A 26,971-nucleotide genomic window follows, 5' to 3' on the forward strand; every position below is an offset into this window, starting at 1 on the left:
TTTCTCTTGTTATCGCTTACGTAATTTTAAATAAATTATTATCCGTGTACATATTATAGCAGTCTACATCTAGAAAAAAACTTATTGATGCAAACAACCGCACCGTTGGATTTGATCATTTTGAAAAATGCCTACGTGATGTTATCCACGGAATATCACGATTCATTAGCTGCTTTTGTATTTACTAAAATTAACTGTAAATTACGTACGTACAATGACAAACTGACGAAAAGATTTAATGCCAATCGGTGGTATTAAAAACAGTCAATTAACTAAATTATACATATGTTTGTATATATTTTAAGGAAATCGTATCAGTTATTCTAAGAAATCGTGGATTTCAAATAACAACGGAAGACGAAACCCGCAATCTATATATTTAACGGAAAATATCTTATCTTTATAAAATGACTGTCCACATATAGCTCATAATAAATCTTAGCTTTTATACCAAACTTAAGCGAATGAACATATTATTGTGATTTGTACGAGTAACATTTCAAGCAGTATGGGCGAATCAAATTTAACTAAACTTCAAGATTACTTTACAGCGACCGTGATTTAAATCTGAGACCAAAAATGTTTACAAGAGGCCTCCAGTCGGTCGGCAAAAAATGTATTTATATCATATATATTATACGAACAATGAATTATTTTTTTATAAAATCTGAGGTAACGGAACGCACCTGGTTTATCTGGAAAGGCCAAAGATCCTTATCTTTCATCGACCAAAACTTACAGATAACTCAAAGTTATGAATTAAAAGTTATAACTCAAAACTCATAAATAGTTAATTATTAGATTTAGGATAACGATTAGAAATATCTTACCACCGTTTCAAAAAACTGTGCTCTGTACAAGAAAACAATTTCGTGTAAACTTTTGCACGCAACTGATGTTTACATAAACTAGACTATTTTTTTAAATTTTTTATTAAGTATAAAACTACGTTTTAATTCGATTTACTTAATCGACAAATTCGCGATACGAGGTGACATAAAAATACGGGACATGAATTTTTTTACGATTGCTCTTTGCATTCTAGGAAAAGATTTTACGGGACAAAATTTTCTAATTCCAAACAATTCTGGAAAAAAGAATTAAAACTAGGAGCTCCCATAATCTTTACCGAAAAAGCATTTTCTTCTATATTTTATTCCCTGAACATTTTAAGGTAAATAATAAATTTAAACAAAAAAAAATTAAAGCAAACCGCCTCGATCAGTAGCACCAATGAAAATCCCAAATTCGATCCCAGCCAGATCTGTATTTTCCACGGCGAATATGATAATCTTTCAAGGTTTACTTAAGCCATTCCCTAAAAAAATAAAAAACAAAACCAGAAAAGTTTTAAAGAAAAATTTATCTTTTTATTTACCAATCGTTTCCTTCCAGATAGAAACTCTTTTAAGTAATTCAAACGTTCCGATATATAATAGAAGTAAACTATTAAATTTAGTACTTAAAACTATAATGTCGAGAAATTTGTCATATTAAATCGATGTCCGTTCAAGACGGAAAGTTTTTTAGGCATGGATTTCTCTGTGCAGATAGAGCAATAAATATACGTATCCTGCGCGCGTACACTTGGACTTACGTATCCGGCATGTGACCTTCTAAGACGTAAAAATACTTTAGCGACTGCGAATAACACCTACATTAACTAAATAACTATACTAAATAAAAATGTTAATTACAGTATAAATTAGCATGTTAAGTTTTTACTCGTATTTCTGGAATTAAATATAAGAAAATAATATAAAATACCGATTTTCAATGCGCTATTTAGTTATTAATTAAATATAATATATTAATTAAATTTTAAAGTAAAAATCGCTCTTATAATAAAAACGTATTTTATATTTAAATCTGTGATTCATTAAATTAAAATCTTTTAAAAAATAATTAATAAAAATACATTATCAGAAAAGTATTATTATTACTAGTTTACCGAATAACATTGTTAAGAAGCTTGCTTTTATCGCAAACAGTGTTGCCAATTAGCAACATCGGTTCTTTCCGTTAAAAGCCGCCACAAAATTAGGTATAACTAATCCTAACCCCACCAATCTGATAAACATTGGATATACATCGATCGCATTATGCTATTTCTCTTTTTCTAAGGTTTCACATTATATTACTGCTTTGTAAAATAATAATTTAAATATATATGTACTTGTATAAGACATAAAAAAAAGAATTTACTAAATTTATTATCGGTTGAAATAAATCAATTATCCAAACCGCAAAAAACAAATTTATCAAAAAGTCTTCTTTTTTTTTTTTAGAAAGGCTCTACAACGGTTAATTCTTTCTAAAAACATAAATACGCCGTATAACTTTTATAATCGAATGTCAAGCAAATCTCTTTTTAAATAGTAGAAAAATTACGAATTTCAAGTATATATATATAAAACATTGCGGGTGATTCTAATCGACGCCCAGCAAAGACTGGTGAAGATAAATTTATGAAAATTTGTATGCATCTTCTTAGTAAGTACACACTAAAAAAGGAAAGATGTTAGCGATGTAGGATTTAGAGAGTATACTGAAATGAAACGACTAGCACTAGATAGGGAATCTAGGAGATCTGCATCAAACCAGTTAAGTGAATGAAGAAAAAAAGAAAGGATATTTCTTTAATTTCCAAACTGGAGTAACAATGAGATTTACTGTCATTTTTAAATTATCGGTAATAAATGATATTATCAAATTGATGTTTGTTGTGTGTAATCTTCATCAGAAAATTTAAAAATAATTTTCAAAATTTTTCGAAATTTGACCTTTAAAGGGATAAAGAAAGTAACAAAATCTGATATGGACACCAAATGACTTCGTTGTACGCCTATTAAATAACGTACATACATTTTTTTTTTTAATGCAAAGTAAATAAAATTTTATTTCGTTAATAACTTCTGATATTTTTTCTTTTTTTTGTTTTACATCGTAAAAATTTCTTTATACAATGACAGGTGAATAATTATTAATAATCAATATATTTAAATTAAAAAAAAAGAGTTAAAAAAAGGAGATGAAATCTGAGTCGAACCGATGTCCTTTCCCCTTGTAAGATTCAGATATTTCATTAATTAAAATTTAATTTGGCTATAACTCTGGAACCAATGAAAATAAGTACGTACCACTATGATATATCGTTGAAAATCTCTCAATGAGGGCTATAAATTTTGAGGGCTCAAAATATAAATGAGGGCTCAATAATATAATTTTTTTATATTATGGGCTTTTTTGGACACTTCTGGTCCAGTCGATTTCAATCAAAAAAGGAGGTGCACAATTAGATGTTACAACAGTCCTAAATCCAAAATTTTAACATCCGACGGCCAATCGTTTTTTGAGTTATACATACAGAGTAACGTACATTTCGGCGTACGTACGTTTCGGCGTAACAAACGTTAAAATGGATTCAGGGATGGTAAAAATGGATATTTCCGTTTAAATCTGAAAACCAAAATTTTTCGCGATCACAACACACTTCCTTTACTTCGTACAAGGAAGTATAAAATGGTTGTAAAACCTTTTCCCCCATTTCCGAGTATACTAAAGGAGATATTCACCATATTTGAGATTGGAAATACTCTTTAGATAAATATCTAAAAACCATTTACTGTATTTTTTTAAAATCATTTTTTTAAAGAGTTGTGACGGTGTACGGCGCATCGGCTCAACCAACACAGCCTCTGCTACTGTTATTGTATGTGTGATGCGACTGGCTGCTCCTGCCTCAGATTACTTGACTACAAAACATTAAATAAAAAAATAAAAAAATTTGACCGCGACTGGAAACGCAAGTAACCATATAGCGCAGACGAAGCAGGGACAGGATGCTAGTATATAATATATATAAATAATTTTTTTTTAATCAACTTCATTATTATTATTATTATTAATTTTTTGGTTGATGAAATTACACAGAAACTTTGAAACCTGTACAATAAGAAAACAAAAATTTTGTAGCGTGTGAAAAATTCCATTTTTGACCGAGATTCGAACCCGGGACCTTCGGATGAAAGGCCGAGACGCCACGAGATCAGCTTATTATTTTGTTTTCTAATAATGAAAATTAAACAAAAAATCATAGCTTTTAACGGATTCAGTAAAGAAATAGTTCGCGCACTTTTCGACTGAAAAAAAAGGTTTAATAAGCGAAAATTTTTGTCACGGTACTAATGATGGTCATTTAACAAATAAAGATCCGAATGATTTTTTACTGGATAGTTTTAATCGATCAGAAACTAGAAATACGTAATATTTTATGTATTTTTTGTTTATTTATAATTAATTGAAGAATCGGTACGCTACTACGTACTAAAATCTTATTGACGCGCCTTATTTAATGAGGCTATCAGTAAGACCTTATTCTTAATGGTTAGAACACAGAAAAGAAAATTCGAAAACTTACATTAAAAATTAATATAAGTAATAAAAACACAAATACAATATATACGAAACACAAAAACATGTAAACTAATCTGTCTAAGTAATAAATAAGTTTTATATTTAAAAAAAAAAATCAATGATATTTCAAGCATTAAAAACTAATTTTTATAGATAACGTGTACAATTTATGAAATCTTTAATGAAAGAGAGATATGTTTAAAAGATTCATTTAATTAAGCGTGCAATTTTTACAATTACCGTCCGATAATATTATCGGCAGTTTATAAAAGAATTGGGATAATTATTATTTAGTGCCGTTGTGCGTTAAAATATAACCACTACGTTCAATGAAATTAAAGAGTAAAACCATCCGATAAAATTTATTTTTCCGTCATGGGAAAAAGTAGAACAAAAAAAAATTAATTAACAAAATATCCTACTATTCATATATTGTCGGAACACATGTTATAAATAATAAATGAATTGTAATCTTATCTTTAAGAAAATAAGCAAACGTATTTCAGAGTCTTGTAACAAATAATACGTAGATCCAACTGATGTCATTACAGTACAACTAGAAATAATGAAACGGAAGTTGATAAAGTAATATTATTAGTTTACAAAACTTTTACGACGTAATAATGGCCAAACTTAAAGAACGGCATTTCCATAAGCTCAAACCTTACTCCTACTATCAACCGTTTTGCTATCAGTAAATAGTTTAAACCTTCTGGTCTTGATAAAGTTTAAAAACTATTTTAATAGCTATATCCAATAAATACTGCGTACGCTCGAATTTCAGTCTAAATACCTTGAAAATGGTCAGATATTCAAAGAGGATGCATAAAAAATTCGCCTGTTCGGTTTATTTTTTATTTTTTTTAAATTAAGATATTTTATTCAAGATGTTTGAATTTCTAAATCTAATCGGAGCTGTTAATTACTTGTGAAATCTATAATTATACGGTTTCAAAATTTGAAGCGTTATTCATTGTATTATTTTAAATGGATTTGTGGGATTTCAAACTACCTTCATTATATCTTTTGGATTATACAAAGTATAATGAAGTTATGTTGAAATGGTTTTTAACTACAATGTTGAACTTATTAATACAAGAGGGAAACTCAATACTGCTGGATTACTTTCGAGTAGTAAAATACGAGGTGTGTGAGAAAAGTAATGAGATTGGTAACACTGCGAGCGATATAGCAACGCTGTGTCTACCGGTCTGTGCTAGACCGGTTTGTTCATCCCTTCCACTGCTCAGTACGAGTTTCAACTCCGTTCACCCAACACATTATTGTTGACAACATCATCAGTGAAGTTGTGTTTTTGTTGTGTATTACGAATATGGAGCATCGGAATTTAGAGCGACTTTGTGCAATCAAGTTTTGTGTTAAACTTGGGGAATCCGCGAGTATGACCTCTGTAAAAGTTGAAAGTTGATGCCTATGGGGAATATTGCTTATCAAGAGCACAAGTTTTCCGCTGGCACAAATCATTATTTGAAGGCCGAGAACACGTTGAAGATCAACCTTGCTCAGGGAGACCTTCAACTTCAAAATCTGACGAAAATGTTGAGCGTGTGAGGGTTCTTGTGAGATTAGATCGTCGTTTAACAAAAAGGATGACGAGTGAACAGTTAAATTTAAACACTTTCACCGTACATCAAATTTTGACAGACGATTTAGACATGCGAAAGGTTTGTGCGAAATCGGCGCCGAAAAACCTCACAACGTAACAGAAGGACAATCGAAGAAACGTGTGCGTTGATCTTCTCGAGAGGATTGACAATGACCAAGAATTCTTCAATCGTGTGATCACAGGTGATGAATCCTGGATATTTGAGTACGATCCTGAAACAAAGAGGCAAGGCGAAGAGTGGCACACTTCGTAATCTCCTCGACCGAAAAAATGTCGAATGAGCAAATCGAAGATCAAAACCATGCCGTTTTGCTTTTTTGACAGTAGGGGTATCGTGCATAAAGAATTTGTTCCTCCAGGACAAACTGTCAATCAAGTGTTTTACAAAGGTGTCCTTGAAAGGCTCAGGAAAAGAGTGATTCGCGTGAGACCAGACATTGCAGACAAGTGGATCCTTCATCATGACAATGCCCCGTGTCACACGTCCATTTCCATCACGGAATTTTTGACCTCAAAACGCATTCCTACGGTTCCTCAACTCCCTACTCACCTGATTTGAGTCCTTGTGACTTTTTCCTTTTCCCGAAATTGAAACATGTCTTAAAAGAACGTCATTTTGGAACTCTGGAGAACATTCAAAAGACTGTAACCGACCGGTTAAAAGCTCTGCCAGTTGAAGCCTTCCAGCCCGGCTATGTATAGCGATTCCGGCGGTGTATAGCTGTCCAAGGGAACTATTTTGAATGGGATAATATTGTTCTTTGAAAAAAATAAAAACATTTGTAAGTAAAAAGTCGATCTCATTACTTTTCTCACACACCTCGTATTATTCCAGAAAGCAGTCTGCTTTCTGGAATAATACTACTTCCCAAAAATAAACTAACACATACTGCGGGATTACCTGTAATACTCGTATATATTTAATGTTAGAATACTAAAGTCGTTTATGATTTAAAAACAGTATTTTTTTTTTACTTCCTTGTACGAAATAAAGTTGCGTAAATTTGCGAAAAATTTCGGTTTCCAGATTTCAACGGTAATATCCATTTTGACCATCTCTTAATCCATTTTAACTAGTTTCGGCGTGACGTCTGTACGTACGTATGTATCTCGCTTAACTCAAAAACGATTGGTCGTAGGATGTTGAAATTCTGGATTTAGGACTGTTCTAACATCTAATTGTGCACCTCCCCTTTTGATTGCAATCGACTGGACTAAAAGTGTCCAAAAAGCCTAAAATCCAAAGCATTTGGATTTTGGACTTTTTCTTAACTGCAGTAATAAGCCCTCATTGAGAGCTTTTCAACGATATATCATAAAAGGTACATTTTTATTGGTTCCAGAGTTATACCCAAATAAAATTTTAATTAACGAAATATTTGGATCTTACAAGGGGAAGGTAAATCGGTTCGAATCCAGCTTCATTACTTTTTTTTTTAATTTAAATATATTGATTTATTAATAATTATTAACTTTTGATTGTAAAAAAATTGCAATAAATAATAATTTAATAATAATAACAAAAAAATAAAATAACATATGAAAAAGTATCAGAAGTTATTAATGAAATAAAATTTTACGTATTTTTCATTTAAAAAAATGTGTATATGTAATTTAATAGGCGTACAAGGAAGTCACGTAGTGTCCACACCTGATTTTTTTTAAATGAAATTATACGAGCATAGTTTTGGAGAAAGTAAGAATCTGAAAACGTAATTTTGTTTTATGAATATTAGACAAACATTTTTGACATGGATAACGGGTAAAATTTGTAAACGCGGTTCGTTTACAATTATCTTATCTATGAAACATAGCCAGCCAGGTAGATAAATGAATTTTACCACAATTAAGTAAATATTTAAGAACAGGACAAAGTGCATACAAGTTGTACTCAAAGAATTTTATATGAATCATACAAAGTGAGTTGACTCACACACAGTGGTTGCCAAACTTTTCCGAGTCACGGCGCCCTTTTTCAATTAAGATTTTTCCACGGTGCGCTAACCTAAGTAAAAGTACGACTACTCGTAAGTAAGAGATAAAAATAAATAAAACTTGTGTATTTTCATTATTTTTTTTATTTTATTAACATTAAATTAATTATAAATGTCTTGGTTCAAATAATTATGAAGCTTTTACAGTATTTCGAGGCGCCCCTGTGGAGAGGCCGCGGCTCCCCGGGGCGCCGCCGCCGCGCACTGTTTGGGAATCACTGCTCCTACCTGTTGTCAGTTACACAATCTTTCTGAGTAGCGTATTTGCTCACCCACTTGTACAAACAAAAATGCAGTGAATAAATTTTATTTAAGATCGCGGTAAGTATAAACATCATGTGCGTATGGAAAATCATTAAAGGAAAACGTTGAAAGCGATATTTCTAAACTTTTTTGATATTTGCATAAAATTTTAAAGTTTTACCCTACACCCAGTAAAGGATGCAAATTTGATACTCTCCGCGCCGTAGCGATATATGCTGCTGTAGCAGGTTTAGCTGTGACGAGAAAGTGTAGAGATTAGTAAAAAGGAAAAAAAGACTAAAAAATTCATCTTTTTTAAATTTTGTGATTAACAACAAAAAAAAAGATTTAAATAAATTGTAAATAATTTGCAAAAAAACCTTTATTCCAATGCTTCCATTTCAAAAAAAATTATTTCTATCAAAGGGACGTTTTTATGCGTATGTTGGCCAGTATTTGGTCTTCTAATTCTGAATCCTGTTGACAGATTTTCTTCAAACTTGGTAGATATGTACTACCTTGGGGAGGAGAGAATATATTAAATTTTTGCAAAAAATTGGAAAAAAGATTGGGGATGTTTTGGCTAAAATACGATTTCAAATGTTCACCGAGGCAGTTTTCTATAAAAAATTTCTTACGAAAGTTGAAGTTTTTTTATCGTGATTCCAAATCACCAAAATTTTTATTTAATATGCACCCTCTCCAAAAAAAAGAAAAGAAAGCTTTAAAAAGAAGTTAATAGGAGTTTTTTTGCATCTATCTTCTATATCGATAGGCCTTCAAAGCACTATAAAATATTTTGCCCCTGTCACTCCAATCATCTCTGATAACAGAAAAAAAATAGGTTTTTAATCTGAAAAAAATTAGCCGAACATTTTCACCCCCCTTCGAGAAAACTACAACTTTATTCATGTAGAATTACGGATGTATCTTTGTATTTTTTAAACAATTTTAAAAAGTTACTTTTTTAAATTTATTATCACTTAGGGACTTTTCTTTATTTTCTCTGTTTAGCCTCCGGGAATTACCTTTCAGATAATACTTCAGAGGATGAATGAGGATGATTTGTACGAGTGTAAATGAAAAATAGTCTTGCATAGTCTCAGTTCGAACATTCCTGAGATGTGTGGTTAATTGAAACCCAACCACCAAAGAACACCGGTATCCACGATCTAGTATTGAAATCCGTAAAAAGGTAACTGCCTTTACAAGGACTTGAACGCTGGAACTCTCGACTTCCAAATCAGCTGATTTGGAAAGACGCGTTCACCACTAGACCAACCCGGTGAATTATCACTTACGGTCTGTTAAAGATTAATTTTACCCGAATGCTTTCCCTTGAATATTGGGGAATATATCCACAATTTTAAATACGTGAAAATAGAATTCATAATTTTGGTTAAAAAATAGGTATTATTTTTTCATAAACATATAAATTGAGCTTAAAATGACTGAATTGCCAACTTTATTCAAAAATATAACTTCAATATCCAAAAAAAAATCATAAAGAGAACGTTAAAAACGTCTAAAATTTTTTTTTTAGAAAGTTTTTAACATTGCTAAACGTTAGCTAAAGTAGCTAAAAATAGCTAAAATATCTAAAGTTTTAGCTATTTTCTAGTAATATTACCATTATGAAACTAAAAATAATAAACAATAGCTGAAATCATATTCATTTTTATATGCCTGATATAAAAAATAAATATATAATAAAAAAAGTTTCCGAGTGAAAATTCAATCGGTTTCTAATTCGAATGACACACTATTAATTTTTGATAAGTTCACAAAGAATTTACATAATCTCCAACCCCTTCTAAATCAGTACTTGCTAATTCAAATCCCCTTTACCTAATATGACATTTTCAAACAGAATCTCAAAACTTCTTAAGTTAAACCGTTCATGATCAATGAAAGATGTCAACAAATATTCATACATACAAAATTTTATAATTCTATATCCAAGATTTTTAGAATGAAGGAGAAAACCTTTAAACTCTCCAAACTATTAAGCTCTGTAGAGTAATATTTGGAATTTCACTGATTCAAATGATTAGAGATCAAAAAAAGGTTTACTTACACCAAATTTAAATTTTACTTTTACACCAGAAAGGAATCTGGCCCCATTAAATCCTAACGTTTCGGTCATTCTACACTGCATATAATTTAATAACGTAATATAATTGCATAATAAAAGTCAACCGTGGTATTTATCTCTGGATGTGTTGGGAAATAAATTAGCAAATACTGTCGAACAAACGTGGTCTTCAGAATGAGATTTTTCTGTATTTTTAACACAAGGCTGTAAACACCAAACCATATTTAGAATTTTTTTACAAGTAACAAGTTCCTCTTTAATGAGTCACAAATCGATTTAAAATTCAGTTTGTCATTAATTGAAATACGAGGGTAAGTCAATTATTATCCGCAATTTAGTTATATTTTTGTTTATCTTGGTAGTATTGTCGTGTTGCGTAGATGACGCATGCGTGGTTTAATTGTTGTTATGTCTGTGCAGGTCTGATGCTGCTAGGTTAGTTCCATTACCGCTGCCCTGCCGTTAACCATGGTTGCTTCGCTTTCTGTTTGCACCAGAGAAGAGCAACAACGTTCAGCGATCCGTTTTTTGTGGTCGGAAGGTGTATCAGAGGCCGAAATTCATCGAAGACTTTCCATACAGTACGGGAACAGTGTGCTGTCGCAACGGAGTGTCTACGAATTGATTGAAAAATTCAAAAACGGTTGCACAAGTATTACGCACGACGAAGGAGCCGGACGACCGTTTACCGCCACAAATGAAGAAAACATTGAGTGTGCACGTGACATGGTTTTCTTAGACAGACGAGTAACTATCGATGAAGCGGCACATCGTCTGCAAATTAGTCACGGTTCTGCCTACGAAATCATCCACAACAGACTTGGGTTTCATAAAGTCCTTGCAAGATGTGTCCCAAAACAACTCACGCAGTTGCATAAATAAACGCGCTTGGACATCTGCCAAAAACATTTGGATCGCTATGGTAACGAACGGGACATCTTAGACATAATCATCACCGGTGATGAAACATGGATACATCATTAAGAGCCGGAGAATAAACGCCAGAATGTGGAATGGAAATATCCAAATTCGCCGTGCAAAAAAAAATTTCAAGACCCAACGGTTTTTTAGGACTCACAAGACCCATTACTGGAACATTATGAGGAAAGGGGCACCGACAATAAACAGTGCGCGTTACAGTGAGATGCTTACTGCCAAGCTGAAGCCTGCGATTCGAAGCAAACGCCGAGGACTGCTGTCGAAAGGTGTTGTGTTGTTGCACGACAATACCCATCCACATACTGCTGCCCGCATTGCTGAAACGCTCCAGAAACTCAACTTTTAAGTACCGGCTCGTCCTCCGTATAGTCCTGATCTTGCCCCTTCTGACTACCACTTGTTTGGTCCACTCAAAGAGGCATTAAGGGGTCGTCAATTTACCTCGGACGAAACAGTGAAAGAAGTTGTGCATTCCTGGCTCGCATCTCAACCGAAAACCTTCTTTTATGAAGGTATCAGGAAGTTTGTGCAACGATGGACCAAGTGCGTTGAAATGCAAGGGGACTATGATGAAAAATGATATACATGTAAGTTTCCTATTTGTATTGCAATAAAATTTATAACTACATTGCGGATAATAACTGACTTACTCTCGTATTTACTTTACCCTCTTTTGACTTATTCATTCGACTTAAAAAAGAAAACATTTACGGTTTAACTGTGATTACAATAAGGCGCAGCATGATTAGATGAAAGAAATGGATAACCGGGTAGAAACGGGTAAAATAAGCTGAAAATAATTTTAAAGTTACGTTACTTAATTTATGAACAATCGAAAACACCCTGTCGATAATATCGAAAACCCTAAGTTAAGTAGATTTTTTTAAAATAAAAATACGTTTAATAACTTGTTTTGACACCACTTTTTTTTGTTAACTGTTAATTAGATAAGTTAACCCGGCTAGAATACTTAACATATACTCTGTGGCTGTCGATCACCGTGGAGCCGAGCGTCTTAGTGTCTTAGCTTTTCATTGGGAATATCCCGGGTCAAGAATGATAATTTTTCATACGCTACAAAGTATTACATTCTTCACTCCCGGAAGCTTCAGGCATACATTGGTAGCTCTACCCAGCTAATATCGTGAAATCGGAAAAGATTTATTTGAATGATCAATATTAAAACTTAGCACATTGTAGCGTGATAATATAAATACTGCAGCTCTAAAGATAACACTTTTGCATATTTTTCTTTTAATGTAATACCGGGATAATCTTTTGCAACACAAATGTAAAGAAGAAACGGATGACTTCCAAACACATCGAAGGGTGTTTGGAAGTCATCCGTTTCTGGATTATTTTTCAGGTCAAAAACCATAATTAATAATGCTACCTCTTAATTAAAGTTCTAAAAATTTCAGTACGACCTTATTTCATCGGGATAGCTGAAATCCAAACGAAATCTTTTCACTAGCCGTAACTCGCAAACGAAGCAATTTAGGATATATATATAAACTTTTTCCATTATCTTCACGAGTAGAATAGGTTATGAAAGTCCCGTGAAAACTTTGTGATAAACTCCGTATATTAATATATACTCACTAGATATTCATTATGTAGTCAACTTGAACGCAGTATCGAACTACAGACAGTTGTGGACTAACTATAGTTAATAATAATCGCGACCTATTGACGCCTAAGGACAACTACAATAATAATACCTAAACCTTTTTCATTCCAACCCATGGAGAAATGAATGAACGACTACTACAATATTATATAATAAGCAGTAGAATTGTCGTCAAGCGAAAGTCCATAATATAGTAAAAGTAAGACAGGTTACAATCGATAATACCTCATAAAGTGCACCCAAGTATTGGAAATCATTTACTAATTCAGTTTGTAAAGTAAGATCCAAAGAAAAATAAACTCAAATTTCTCTAAGGTTTGCTTTTTTAAAAACTCTTGTTAAAAGTAGATTTTCAGTAAATTTATGTTGTACACGTTTTCTTAATATGTTGAGTACGTTCTTTTCCAAAAATATTATCGAAGGTAGAAATTGTAAAAAAACTTAGCAGTGTTTAAACACAAACTAGCGATGGTTTTTTTAGTAAATTTTCCCACAATATACCAACTACCTATACAGCCAGAATGTTTTAAGAGGTGTTTGTTAATGATAATTAACCATAATAATAATTAAAGTAGCAGCAATAATAAATGACAATTATATAAATACAAGTATTCAACATTTCAAATGCGTCTTATTTAATTAATTAATAAAATAACTTCGACATTTTAAATTCCTGTTATTTTCGCAATCTAATGAAATACGATAATATTATTACAACGTTTACAGGATTTATTATTATTATTATTATAAATTATCCTATATTATTTCTATCTATTTATGGTGCCAAGAAGTACAAAAATAACACAATTTATATAGTTATTCTATATTTCATATAGGAAAATATACAATTTTTCTAAGTTACAAATTTTTAAGTCCTTTTCCTCAGTTTTGAAATTTTTTATACGATCGGAGGCCGGCGACTTAGATTCTGAGTTACCTCGCAAAGCGTATGTGTAAGACAGATCGCGTGCATATTAATTAAACAAGTGGAAAACAACCAGCCGTTTGAACAGAATATCGAACTTTATTGGACGCCGTTTTATTGTAGTTTTAGGTTTTAAGTGCGCCAATGATTTGTTGTTTAACTGACCGGCCGTTTAACTGGTATTAAAGTCGTCGTTTTTATATTAGTTTTCAAAAAATAGACATTCCCTTCTTAATTTAAGGATTCAGACACCTTAAATAGTAATTAAACAAGATAACTCCAAGTCTAGTTTAGATTAGATTACAGGAAAAGAAAAATCGGCTTTACCCGATAAGAAAGTTAACCCTAACGGGTTGGTTGTTTTTTATTGGTAAAAAAATAATATGAAAAATTGCACTGTAACGAACATTTTTTGAAATTTAGAAGGGTGGTACCGTCACTTTGTGACTAAGTTTTAATTGAAGAGTTAAAGATGGAAAGAAAGAATTTTTTTTTTGTAGCATAATAATTCGTGATGAAATATGGATTCATAATTTTGAACCGGAATTTAAACGTCACAGTATAAAATTGAAACATCCGAGTTCGCCCGTTAGGAAAAAATTCAACATCTGCGCGTCAGCGGGTAAAGTGATATTTTATGGTTAATAATGTTTTAGGACTATAAAAGTCTATCTACTGCGATTATTTCGAAGAATAACGTACATTAACATCGATAACTGTTGTGATATGCTAGAAAATGAAGAATAAAACGCAAAATGAAAGAAACGATCTGGTTATCTCTCAAAAGCTGTAATTTTTTTTTTCTTTTAGATAAGTCCGTCCCCGTACCTCTCAAAAGACAAGAGAAGGTATTCAAAAGTCGGGTCGGGAGGTGTTGCCGTATATACCTAAGTCCCGATCTCGCAAAATCAGATATTTTTTTTGTTTAATCCTCTCAAATAGCTTTTACGTGGCACGGAGTTCGGTAACAGTGAGCCGGTCACGAATGCGGAAGAAAAACGGTTCGTTTATCAAAACATGAACAATTCTTTACTGCTGCTATAAGAAAGCTTACGGAAAGACGGGACAAGTGCCTAAACGTAACCGGATATTACGTTGAAAAGTAGTACTGGTTTCATTGTCATTGAATAAATAATACTTGTTCTACAGCCATTGTAATCATTACAGTCATAGGGTTTTAATCGTTGAACGACCATCGTTCAAGGTTGAATACAGATGTTAAAACTGTTTTTAAAAAACTGCAACATTGACACGGAACAGATAAAGAAAGTTTTCATTATTAGCGTTAAATTCCCGTTACAGTTATTTAAATTTTCATTTTAAACTTAAATTTCACATTAATTTTTTCTCTCTGCTATCATAATATTAAGTTTACTCCAGATCAAAATTTATATGTCAAGTAAATCATAGGGATCGTGACAAATGAACTTCAGCCAGTTTGTGACGTAGTTCATATATAATTATAACTAAACTACGCACACATAACTGAGTGAGTCATACAAACATAATTATGAGCGACAATATTCATGGGTCATCGCAACACATTATCTCTCTCACTCTCTCTCTCTCTCACACACACACACACACACACACATACTAAGTAGAAATACCATAATAATAAATTATTATTATTATAATTGATAATTATAATAATAATATTATAATAAACAAGCAACATTTATAGAATAAAAATATATTTATTCTAATACAAGAACCATTAAATCATTATAATAATACATTTATAAAAAAAACAAACACACGTTTACACTACAAGTAAATTCTGTCATACTGTTTAAATAAAAGAACAGAGGTTTTAACTGATTATAATTACCTGAAATATTCCCAAAAAAAAAATATATATATATATATAATAAATTATTCTTTTTGTTTTATTTTTAGCTTTATCTTATTTAATGCTTACATCAAATTTTCGTACACGAGCTTCCTATAAATTTTGTTAACCCTTCTAGGGGATGAGTATTCCTAACTTTGAGAGTTTATGATGCGGAGAACGGGAGGAAAGTTGAAAGAATGTGATATCACGAACGAAGCAACAAGTTTTTATTACTGCATACATAATTTTTCAGTGAATTCTATTTTTATTTTCCTCTAGCTACTTCACCCGATAATTATTTGTTACATTCTATTCTGTCTTTATCTCTAATATCAAATTACAAACCTCGTATATCGTATACATTATAGATTCATATTCTATTTTTGCGAGAGGACAGAAATTGTAATCTCTTCGTATTTGTAAGAGATACGAATTTCACGCGTACCACATCCCTTACCTTTTCATGTATTCGGGACTTTTGAACAATAATCATTAATTAATTACAAAACCATATAATAGTAATACGTTAAATTTTTCTATCGACTTAAAATTACGCGCGCGTACACACACACACACACACTCACACTCAAACATTAAGGACATTGTAATTTACAATCTATTCAATTTTTTTTCGTTTTAACCACTATGGTTTACGTTATTTCAACTAATTCACTTTTTTTTAGTTTCTTTCTCTTCCACATCTCCTTCATCGTATCCCGGTGTTTTTCTTTTCTTTCTTCTGTTTAGGTATACTTCATCCTTTTCTTTGATTTTAAGTGAAAACCTGTGATTGTTTTGCAATTTCTTTTTTGGTTCTGAACGTTCTATGATGTTTTCGTGTTCTTCCGCGTCACTTTTAGTTTCTCCGATCCAATTGTTATTTATTCATTTATTTTTATTACAATTAAATTTACGTTTTCTTCAAAGTTTGTTTTAAGAATGTATTGTGTCAAAATAGAATATGACCGGGCGTCGTAGCAGTTTGTTTTCATAATTTTTCCTAACTATTGGGTTCCAATATGTTATATACAGTTTTATTATAATGATATATTCTTTATCCTTTAACCAACAAATTTACTACATCCTACATTCTTAGCTATCTATTTTATATATTCAAAACTTTATTTTCCTAATCTATCTAACTCTAATCCTCTTTGTTTTACCCTCTACACGTTCCTTTCAAACCAAATTAACTAAATCCGAATGTTTTTAATAAATTATTAAACAACTCCCTTCTTAAGACCTCTACATTTCGTACTTCTTGAATCCTTTACAATTCTGCTCTTTTCAGCATCATCATGTAATATCAGATTTTAAAAGGCTTTGTTTCTGTTGTCCTGGTTTTGCCACCAAAAAGCGTTACACAAATGTTTATTTTTATTTACTTACCTTTTATTACAATCAGATTTCTTTTCTGCAAAAATCTGTGTTTTTTTTTTTTGTTCCGGTCTCCTTTTTAGATCTCTAGTTAACTTCGACCGTTCTTCATAATTTTACTACCTAATTAAAAATTTCTGCAGCTTATGGTATATGCTTATCCCCAAATCTCACTTATTTTCTAATCGCCCTTTTTTAATTACAACGACATATGTTTTAACTTTAATACATGTTGTTATAAATATACCCATACAAGTACATTAATTTATAAGGTGCAATATCCATAAAGTATATTAGGTTAATTTAATTTTTTAATACTGCTTCGTTTACTGACCTCAGACCACGTTTTCATACGATAATTTGATAAACAATATTTTCACGATAACGATAAATTAGCGACAATAAACTAACCCGTGTCACTTTAATAATTTTTACGAGAAATCTGTCACTAGTTTATAAGAAAACTGAATTTATCCTGCCGTTTTAGCCTTATTAGGAATAAGATTAAATTCATATATATATATTAACTTCTAATACGTGACTTAATAAAGTGAAATGTATATTTCATCGATTCCCTTACTTTAAAATGATAATATATTATGTAAAACACAGCCGTAATTCCGTACCTAAAAACTATAACTGTAAATTTTACTATACCAACTTACGTTAAATCTTTTTTTTGTAATTCAATTGCTGTTAAATCATAACAACAAAATCAGGACCTTAACAAGAAAACCCCAAAATATTGATAATAAGCTATTTGAGCCATAATTTGACAACATATTTTCGATTCGATACGACAGCAGTTCGGTAAACATTTTAATCTTTTTAGAAATTTTGAGAGTTTTATGAAACAATGGAAGGGCAGTATATCTAATGACTACTAACATTTTGTGATGACTAAAAACGATATAAAAACAAAACTAGAAGTAAAGAAAAAAAACCATTCGGGTGGTGTTTTATTAAGTACCCTTTTTAATTATTAAACTATCTCTCTTATGTTGTTAAAAAGCGTTTACTCCAACAAATTTGATTGATAAAACTTTCTTTAATCATAACCTTTTTTGTACGTGAAAAAAACAGCTTCCGTACTATAATATTTATATAACAAACGGCCTATTTTCTGTTTATATATTTTCATATAATTATTTTTATAATTCCTATACTAGATTTATTTAAAAATGTAGCAGGTATTACGCAAATTAAATTTTCCATGTAAAACTACAATTACACTCTAACTTTCGATTCGAATATTTAATTAAAATCGATTTCAAATAAAATCATTAAAGCGACTGGCTGTTTTTATATTATCTATACGCGATAAATTGATGAGTTTCGAGAAATCGTAGTCGGTAAGCAACTTTGATATGGATAAGCCACTGCAGGTTTTTACCCGTCAAGACCTTCAATTTGTTTACACTTTCGCAACTGGACACAGCAATAATTCATGTTGCGAGAGTGTCAGTCTCCCTTGAGGGAGCTGAAACAGGTTGGAACGCTAGTGCTAACCCCAGGGCAAGCCGTTTTGTGACGTCCGTGCCGAACTAGGAGGCGGATAGCGTGGGCACACACACACACACACACACACACACACACATACAATCAACGAACATACACGCACACAGAGGCCGCGACAGCTGCCGTGTCATCCCCCCTCCCTTGCCACACTGCCCTTCACTCATAAACTCAAGTCCCTGTTACACTATACGAACGCTGCACGGTGGAGAAATCGCTCCGCATTGAAAACACGGTTAGAAATACATTTATAGAAATTTATTGTTTTTTTTTTTTATAAAGGAAACAAAATTGGTATGAAAAAACTGGACATTACAATAAGGATGATGTTATTAATTTAAAATTGGTCGTACAGTAAAAAAAAAATATTTAATATAAACCCTCTCACTCCTGAATACACCTCAATTAAACACTTTTTCATCTGTTGTAATAGTGAAATAATAATAAAAATAAATAAAATTAATGAGGAAGTAATGAATTCGATAATATGAAAATAAAGTTTTTTTTGCAATCGAATTTTGTGAATTAAATGAAGTTTATTATTATTTTTTATTATTATTATTATTATTATTATTATTATTATTATTATTATTATTATTATTATTATTATTATTATTATTATTACTGTCATTATCATTATTAATTATTAAATGATTATTAAAAAAAACATTATTTTGAATAAATTTTTATATATTTATTTTTGTTTAACATGGGTCGTTGGACTGTATAATAAATAGAATTATAATTATAATTTATAAAACCGTTTACCAACAATTATCAGTAGTAATACTCGTTCTACCGCTTTCAAATAATTATTTCATCTTCAGGAACGTACGGTAATTATGTATATAATTATATTTACTTCACGTAAACCATAATGACAAGACGAATTACGTGTGACTTAGTTTTAATAATTTTGACGATCAATCGTTAAATATTATTTTATTTATATAACTTAATTAATATGTGAAGTAAATATTATTTCACGCATAACTAACTACTACCCACATTCCTGAAGATGGAAATAATTTTCTGAAAGCGCTGAAACGAGTATTACTACTGATAATTGTTGGTAAGTAGTCTTATAAATTATTATAATTATAATTCTACATTTTATAGATTTATTATTATTGTATATAAAATATAATAATACAAAAATAATATATTTTATAAATATATACAAATTTTTAGAGAGAAAAAGTAAAAAGTATTAGTAAATTACTAATACGATTTTGTTAATCGTATTAGTAATCATAACTTTAAAAGATGTTAAGGCATTTAAATACGTTAATGATAATTAAAACATTCCCGTTAGGTACAACACATACAAAGTGAACTTGTTATGATGTATTATTTAATTTTTGTAAAATTAAAATGATACGATAGAAAACGTTAAAAGTTTCAAACGGAAAAACTTTTTAATAAAGACTAAATAAGTTGAACAATAAAAACAGCACTATTTCTAATATTTATGCAGATCACGTGTTTGAATATTAATGGATAAAAACACGTGTACACGGCAAAAAAACTATTCCACTTTTTTACGCATAAAATTATTTAAAAACTTTTATCACCTTAATTATTTTATTTTTTTAACTCTACTTCATTTAAAACTTGTAATTGTAATTTTATAACAGCAATAAATTTATTACATTAATAATATTATCGGTGGAATCGATAAGAATAATTATATTTGATAGAGGTTCATATAAAGATAAATTTACGATGTTCTACTTACAGTTAAAATAATGTTCGAAATTAGATTGTCATCATTAGGAATTTAAAAAGTTTTTTTTAAAGGGGTAATATTAAATTACTTAGTTTTGACACTTTTTGCTGGTGTGGGTGGTAGTAGGATGGGAACAAAGCAGAAGAGAAAGAGAGAGAGAGCGCGCGCGAGTGAGAACGACAACGAGAGGAAGATAGAGCGAAAGAGAAAGATAGATCGAGAGAGAAGGAATGAGTAAGGCCAGAAGCAGCGCCGGCTAGTGTAACCCGCGCTGACCGCGAACCCTCGCCCCGCGCGACGCGACCCGCCCACCCCCCTCGCGGCCGCCACTGTCCACCAGGAGGGGGGGTTATTGATCGAACAAAGGAAGGACCCAACCTTCCTTCCGCTCGACGTTTTTTCCTCCGATGTCAAAAGCCGTCCACGTCCCTGCGAGTCAGTCTAGAGCAGCGAGCCGTAGAGTTAACATTGTGCGGTGTAGGAGCACCATCTTTCGAATCGTACTACCATTCCCGCGTTCGTACATCGCTTATTATATAACTTGTTTATTTTGTTGTGTTAAAACATCTCATTCATGTTTCCGACAGTTAAAACGTGATTCAGTGTTTCACCGTTTTTTATTGGCCGTTTGTCGGATTGTGCGCCAATGACAGTCGCGTGTGGGTGGAGCTTTATAAAATAATAAAACGACTGGAGTGGCGCTGAAAATTTAAAACGGAGTCGATTTTGTTTAGCAGTGAGATGTCAACTAAAAGTGCGGGCTTACTGGTTACTACAAAGCGACCTATCAGGCAGTTATCGTTGGAAGAAAAATTACAAGCTATCGACCGCGTACACAAAGGTGAATCGAAAGCTTCTGTCGCGAGAATTATTGGAGTTCCCGAATCTACATTACGAGGTTGGTGCAAAAACGAAGATAAATTAAAGGTTATGGCTATGAAGACGACGCCTAGTCCCGAACCGACTACAGACTACCACGAAGCGAAACGTATGAAACCTTACGAACGAGAAACTAAATCTTGCCCGGCCGTAAGACAACAAGAAGAAGATCCGCTCTGGTTCTGGCTTCGAAATCAACAACAAAACCAAAGGTATCCGCAAACACTCGAACAAGATCAAACGAGCAGTTGGTTTTGGCGATGGTACAAACAGTACAGCTTTCCACAGGCTACAGCTACCGAGCCTCTACCTCTTGTAGTGCCATCCAAGGCGTTGGACACGGTTTTGACCGATAATAACAACGCAGAATCCAAAGAAAATAACGTTAAGGAGGACTCTGTGTCTGAAGACGAGGACGACCCTCCGGCAACAGCCGCTGAAGCCCTCAAGCATGGAGAAAAGTTCCTGAGATGGCTGGAATGTTGTTCAGATCCTAGTGTGACTGCAGTTCAACTGTTACAGTTTAGATATCTACTAAATAACGTACGAGCTTGTGCACAGAGGAAAGCGAATAAGAATAAAACGACCACCCGATCTCGTCGAAAGTAATCTTTCAGTATGTATATGTATAATTGTAATATTATATATAATATTCATAATATTTAAACCCTAACTGGTACTTTACAAGTCATTGGTTCCTACTTATAAATGCCAAATATGTTGAGAATGGAATTAAAAAATAAAAAATTCCATTTTAGGTTATTTATATTATAATTTTAGTTTAGTTTATTAATGTCTTGCTTAGTTTTTATTGAATACCATTATTATTATCATATAGTTTGTAATAATTTTAAAAGTGGACCATGCTAAGAGATTATATATGATGTCTGCTATTCAAAGTAATCGTATTTGAAATTTAAACCAAAACATAAAAAGTCTTATTACCATGACTTCTTATCTTATCATGTAATATTGTAAATTAATTAATATTTTAGATTTTGTATTGTGTAATATATGTTAATATCTTGTCTTTTTTTTGCATTTATTACTTAAAATTAAGTTAGTCTCTTTTTTCTCAGGGGTAGTATTAAAAAAAAAATAATTTAAACTACCATCAGTCTTCAGTGTTTAAGATTATAATTATATTACAGTATTTGTTTATTTTTATTATATTTCATTTAGATAGCACTGCAGACATCTTAAATTGTAGGACCAACAAAATAAAATTACATAAATTATCATTCCATTTACTAATTAGTATTGTAATAAATAACAAAATAAAAAAAATTGGATAAAAATTGTTATTTCTGAAAGGATGAAAAAAAATATACAAAAAACCATTCATGATATTGAATGGTAATTTACCACTTCTAATTATTAGAAGGTAATTCATTATTAATAATAAATAATAATTTAAACTTACATAGAAAGTAGGTTTATCATCAGGCAATAATTCATAAGTTATGTGATCAGATACAAAACTGGCACATCCTTCCCAAGTATAAAATTCAGGGTATGTAAGTTTTGTTGGAATAATCGTTGTAGAAACAAATTTCTGAAACATTCCCAAAACTTATGTTAATTAATTACATATTTATATATTTTTGAGCTGTATATGTAAACAAAATGTAATATATAAGAAAAGGAAAAAAAAATTTAAACTTGTATAGTGTTAATAATAATAATAATAATAATAATAATAATAATGATTATAATTTTAAAAATTCTGGTAATTTTATATTTTTGTATAATTGTGTAAATAATATTATATTACAGCTGTATGTATAAAATTAGATAAATTCTGTTATAATCTGTATCAGAAATTAATTTTTCATATAACAACTGAAGCAGGATTTATGATGACGGTTAAACATTTTTAATATTTAACAAAGAAAAGTAATTACCATTAAAATCTCGTAACTAATTTAATATTTTGCTATTATTACTGTTACTATTATTATTATTATTATTATATGTATGTATTAGTGTTAATACATTTATGTGTGTTTATTTTTATTAATTTTAAGATAAATTAATATTGCATCTGAAGAAAAGACTTTCATTTCATTTGAAGTGGTTAAAATTACATATGTTAGATGTAGCAGACAGTTTGATTAGTTTAAAAATACTGTTAACAGATATATTTATTTAGAATAAGTTGTTTGTTTAGTCCATCTGTATCGTATTTATATTATTTGCAAATTTGAAAATGTATTAATTATACTGTGTAACAAAGAATAACATTGTTGTATGTATGAATTTTCTTTTTTATTTTTCCAGTTTATATAGATTATTCCTTTTTATACAATTTCTAGTTTTTTTTGTTTTTTTTAAGGAATATTTAATTTGTAGTTTTTTCATGTTTAGAAAAAACTGCATGAGATTATTAGGTTATGTTTACTAATTGTAATAGAATTTTTATATCAACAGTTATCTCTTGAACATCATTTGGCAAATTATTTTAACTAAAACTAGATTTCATTAAAATGTTAATATTTTCGTTGTATATGAATGTATTTTTATTAATGTTATTACAAAAATCTGTAATTAACCTACAATTAATTTTGATCTCTTTTTCTACTAAAAATATTATCTACATATTCATATGTGAAATAAATAAAATCTTTATTTGAACATTTCAAAAAATCAGGAAATAGAAATTTAAAAAAATTGTCAGATTTTCATCCAGAAAGTCCTGGGTTTGATCACAGCTAGGCTTGACTTTTTTTATGCTTCAGAAATCTCCATTCCATATTTCCATTCAAAAGCTTTAAGCTTATTTGGTGAAATAATCATAAAATTAGGTAGCTATGCCACTTTAAGGTTAATACTTTGTAAACATTTAATTAATTATTCATTATCACCACCAAGGATAGGTCTTCTTTCATTTAAATTTTTCATTTATAACAATTTTTATGTTTTCTCTGTTCATCTTGTTTATTTTATTAATCTGTGATTTACGTAGATTATAATAATGCTATTTTCACATACTATTTCATCATTCTTGACTGTTATTCACTCACTTTAATATTTAGAAAATACAGTTATTGATATTGATTGATTATCATTTACGATTAAATCATTAGTTATATATATGTCAGAAGGAAAAAAAAGTAGTATCTAAGAACATTGGTTTTGTTTATGTTTTTTTGTTAACACTATTATTTTTATATTCAGTGTCAGATTAAGAACAGGCAACTAAGTCATGTGAAAAGACATGCATCTTTGGAAAAGGTGGGAGATTAAATTTAAAATATAGATAATGCTGTAATTACAATAAAAACCTTTCTTTAGTGATATTTATTATTAAACTTAAAAAAATATTTTACTTAAAACAAAAATTTTAGTCTCATATCAGTGTACAACAAAAAAACAAAAAAGAATAGTGATTTATATGATTTTCATTTTGAAGTATTATTATATACATATATATATTTAAGAAATAACCTAATAATTCAGTAAATGTTTTAGCTAGACTAAATTAATTTGTTTAATTTTTTAACTTTATATTGTTTCGTAAAAGATTTGTACGAGAAGCCTTAATTAAATGATTTACGGCAGTTATGTATTATGTATGAATTTCTCTAAATGTTTATGACTTTTTACAACAGTTAAAATTAAATGTAAAATAAATTATTATATAAAAATGTATACGAGATATATTTATTATGTATATATTTAATAATAAATCTAATTGTTGAATAATTTTTTCTATATCAAAAAATGAAGGATTTACCTGGTTTTTTTTATTTTATGTACTGAAAATGGAAAAAGAATAAGATCTATGGCAGAAAATTTCATGGCAAAAAATGAAAACAATTTCAAATTCTCTTTAAATATAAAAAAATATATATATTTGTGATCAGCATATTCTTTTAAATAAAATTTCAGAAATTTTTTAACAGTAATTACAATAGTAGTAATAACAATGTAATGTAAATCTTTGTAAATAGATTTTTATCAAATATATAAATCACTTTATATTTGGAAAACAGTTATTTCTCACTTTATTCATAACTTATTGATATAAAAAATTATATTTGTTTTGAAATAAACATTTACTGAGTGTTAAAGATGTTTTCAATCTGTTTTTATATTAAATTTCATTTAACTTGAAAAATCTTTTAAAACTTATGTAGAAAATAAATATTTAACGTTATAATAAACTAAACCACAATTTTACAATGTAGTTGTTTACTGTATTATTAAATAAGGGTTAATATTTGTTTCATTTTTGTTTTAATTAGCTATTTAGGTTAATAGGATAAACTTATTATTTCATTTTAAACTATTACACTAATTAAAACTTCTTATATTAATTATATTCAGAGGAGTTATTTGTAAATGTTAAATTATTATTGGGTTTCATGTATAAATCTGTACTTTGTGCTAGATTACTTTATATATATCTATTAAAAAGAATTGCATATATATATATATTTATACTATATATGTATAATTTTGTTACCACATAAGTTTAATAACTGTAATTATATTAGCAAATATATACATAATTCTAGCACATTGTTATTGTATTTTTATAGAAAAATTTGAATAAAATTGTTTTGATTACAGTATTTCATTTTTATTTTGACTTTACTGTAAAATCACCTAAACATTTTGAAGAGTGGGTTAACCAAAGCCTTTTCTTCCTTTATTTTTTTATTTCAGTAAACTTTTTTGATATCTTTAAACAGATTGCTGGACATCTTAATGATTTTCTGTTAGGTACAGAGGGATGCGATACCAAACAGGAGAATAATAAAATAATTCATTTTTAGAATTAATCACTTTAATTAATTAATGTAAAAGTGTAGATTCAATGCTTGAACTCAAGAACCTTTTTTTGTACTCCATTAATTAACACATTACATAGCCATTTATTTGTAGAAATATTTAATTATCTTGTAGCTCAATAAAAATAAATTTTGCATAGATTACTGCAAATATACCAAATATAAGTAATACAAGTAAAACACTAGTAGTCGCATTGTGTAATTTTTGAGTAAAATACAATCCATTTATGTTTGAACCTGATGTTGATTCAACAACTGTTCCATTAGTTATCAGTAGTGTACTTTCCCTTGAATATACTGAAAATTTACTAGTACAGTACAACCCAACATTATTATTAAATTATACATTTATTATAACATTTAATGTTAAATTGTTTGTCTAAGTTGTTTTTATCATTGCTGATATATTGTTGTGTTAGGAATCATGATTTAAGGGATGAATCGGAAGTTTGTTGTACTGAATTAACTCAACCTTGTACTGAAATGATTCATTTACATCATTTCTAAACATATGTAACATAGATTATACACTAATAAGGAATAACTGAAAACAGTTATCAAAATCATGATTTTGCGGTACAACTTACAATACAACATTCAAATCATTGGCATTAAAAAGGGGTCTATACAGTATATGTAATTTTGATTTTTACAACTTTGGACATAGTTTTCAAATATTTCAATCAATGAGGTATAAAAATGTCAACACTTTGCCTGTAATCAAATTCAAGAATAGTTGATCTAGAAACCAATGTGTCAACTGTTACACACTTAACAGTGACTATTGATAAAAGTAATATTTTCATTTCCACGTGATGCATTATTCATTTTAGGATTAATAAAAACCAGTTACAAAAAAAAAATTTACTTCGGACACAAGGAAAATTCTTTTCTGCATAAAAGTGAAAGTTTGTTTTTTCCAAAGTATCACCTAAATTGAATTATTCATAACCTTCATGGATGTATATTGAT

At 30.0% G+C, this 26,971-nt stretch overlaps 2 protein-coding genes across 2 annotated transcripts in view; one reads left to right on the forward strand and one right to left on the reverse strand.

Annotated features, from left to right (window-relative positions):
• lobo (coiled-coil domain-containing protein lost boys) overlaps positions 1-26,971 on the reverse strand; it is a 428,504-nt gene that overhangs the window by 395,183 nt on the left and 6,350 nt on the right. The window contains exon 3 of the mRNA XM_075367810.1: positions 22,627-22,758. Within this exon, the coding sequence (XP_075223925.1) occupies positions 22,627-22,758 (132 nt within the window). The remainder of the gene's footprint in view (positions 1-22,626; positions 22,759-26,971) is intronic.
• Positions 20,593-25,780, forward strand: danr (distal antenna-related). The gene has a single exon (XM_075367439.1). The coding sequence runs from the start codon at positions 21,066-21,068 to the stop codon at positions 21,810-21,812; it is 747 nt and encodes a 248-aa protein (XP_075223554.1). The 5' UTR covers positions 20,593-21,065; the 3' UTR covers positions 21,813-25,780.

The sequence above is a fragment of the Lycorma delicatula genome, chromosome 5, assembly GCF_047948215.1.
Source record: "Lycorma delicatula isolate Av1 chromosome 5, ASM4794821v1, whole genome shotgun sequence".
NCBI classification, from domain to species: Eukaryota; Metazoa; Arthropoda; class Insecta; order Hemiptera; family Fulgoridae; genus Lycorma; species Lycorma delicatula.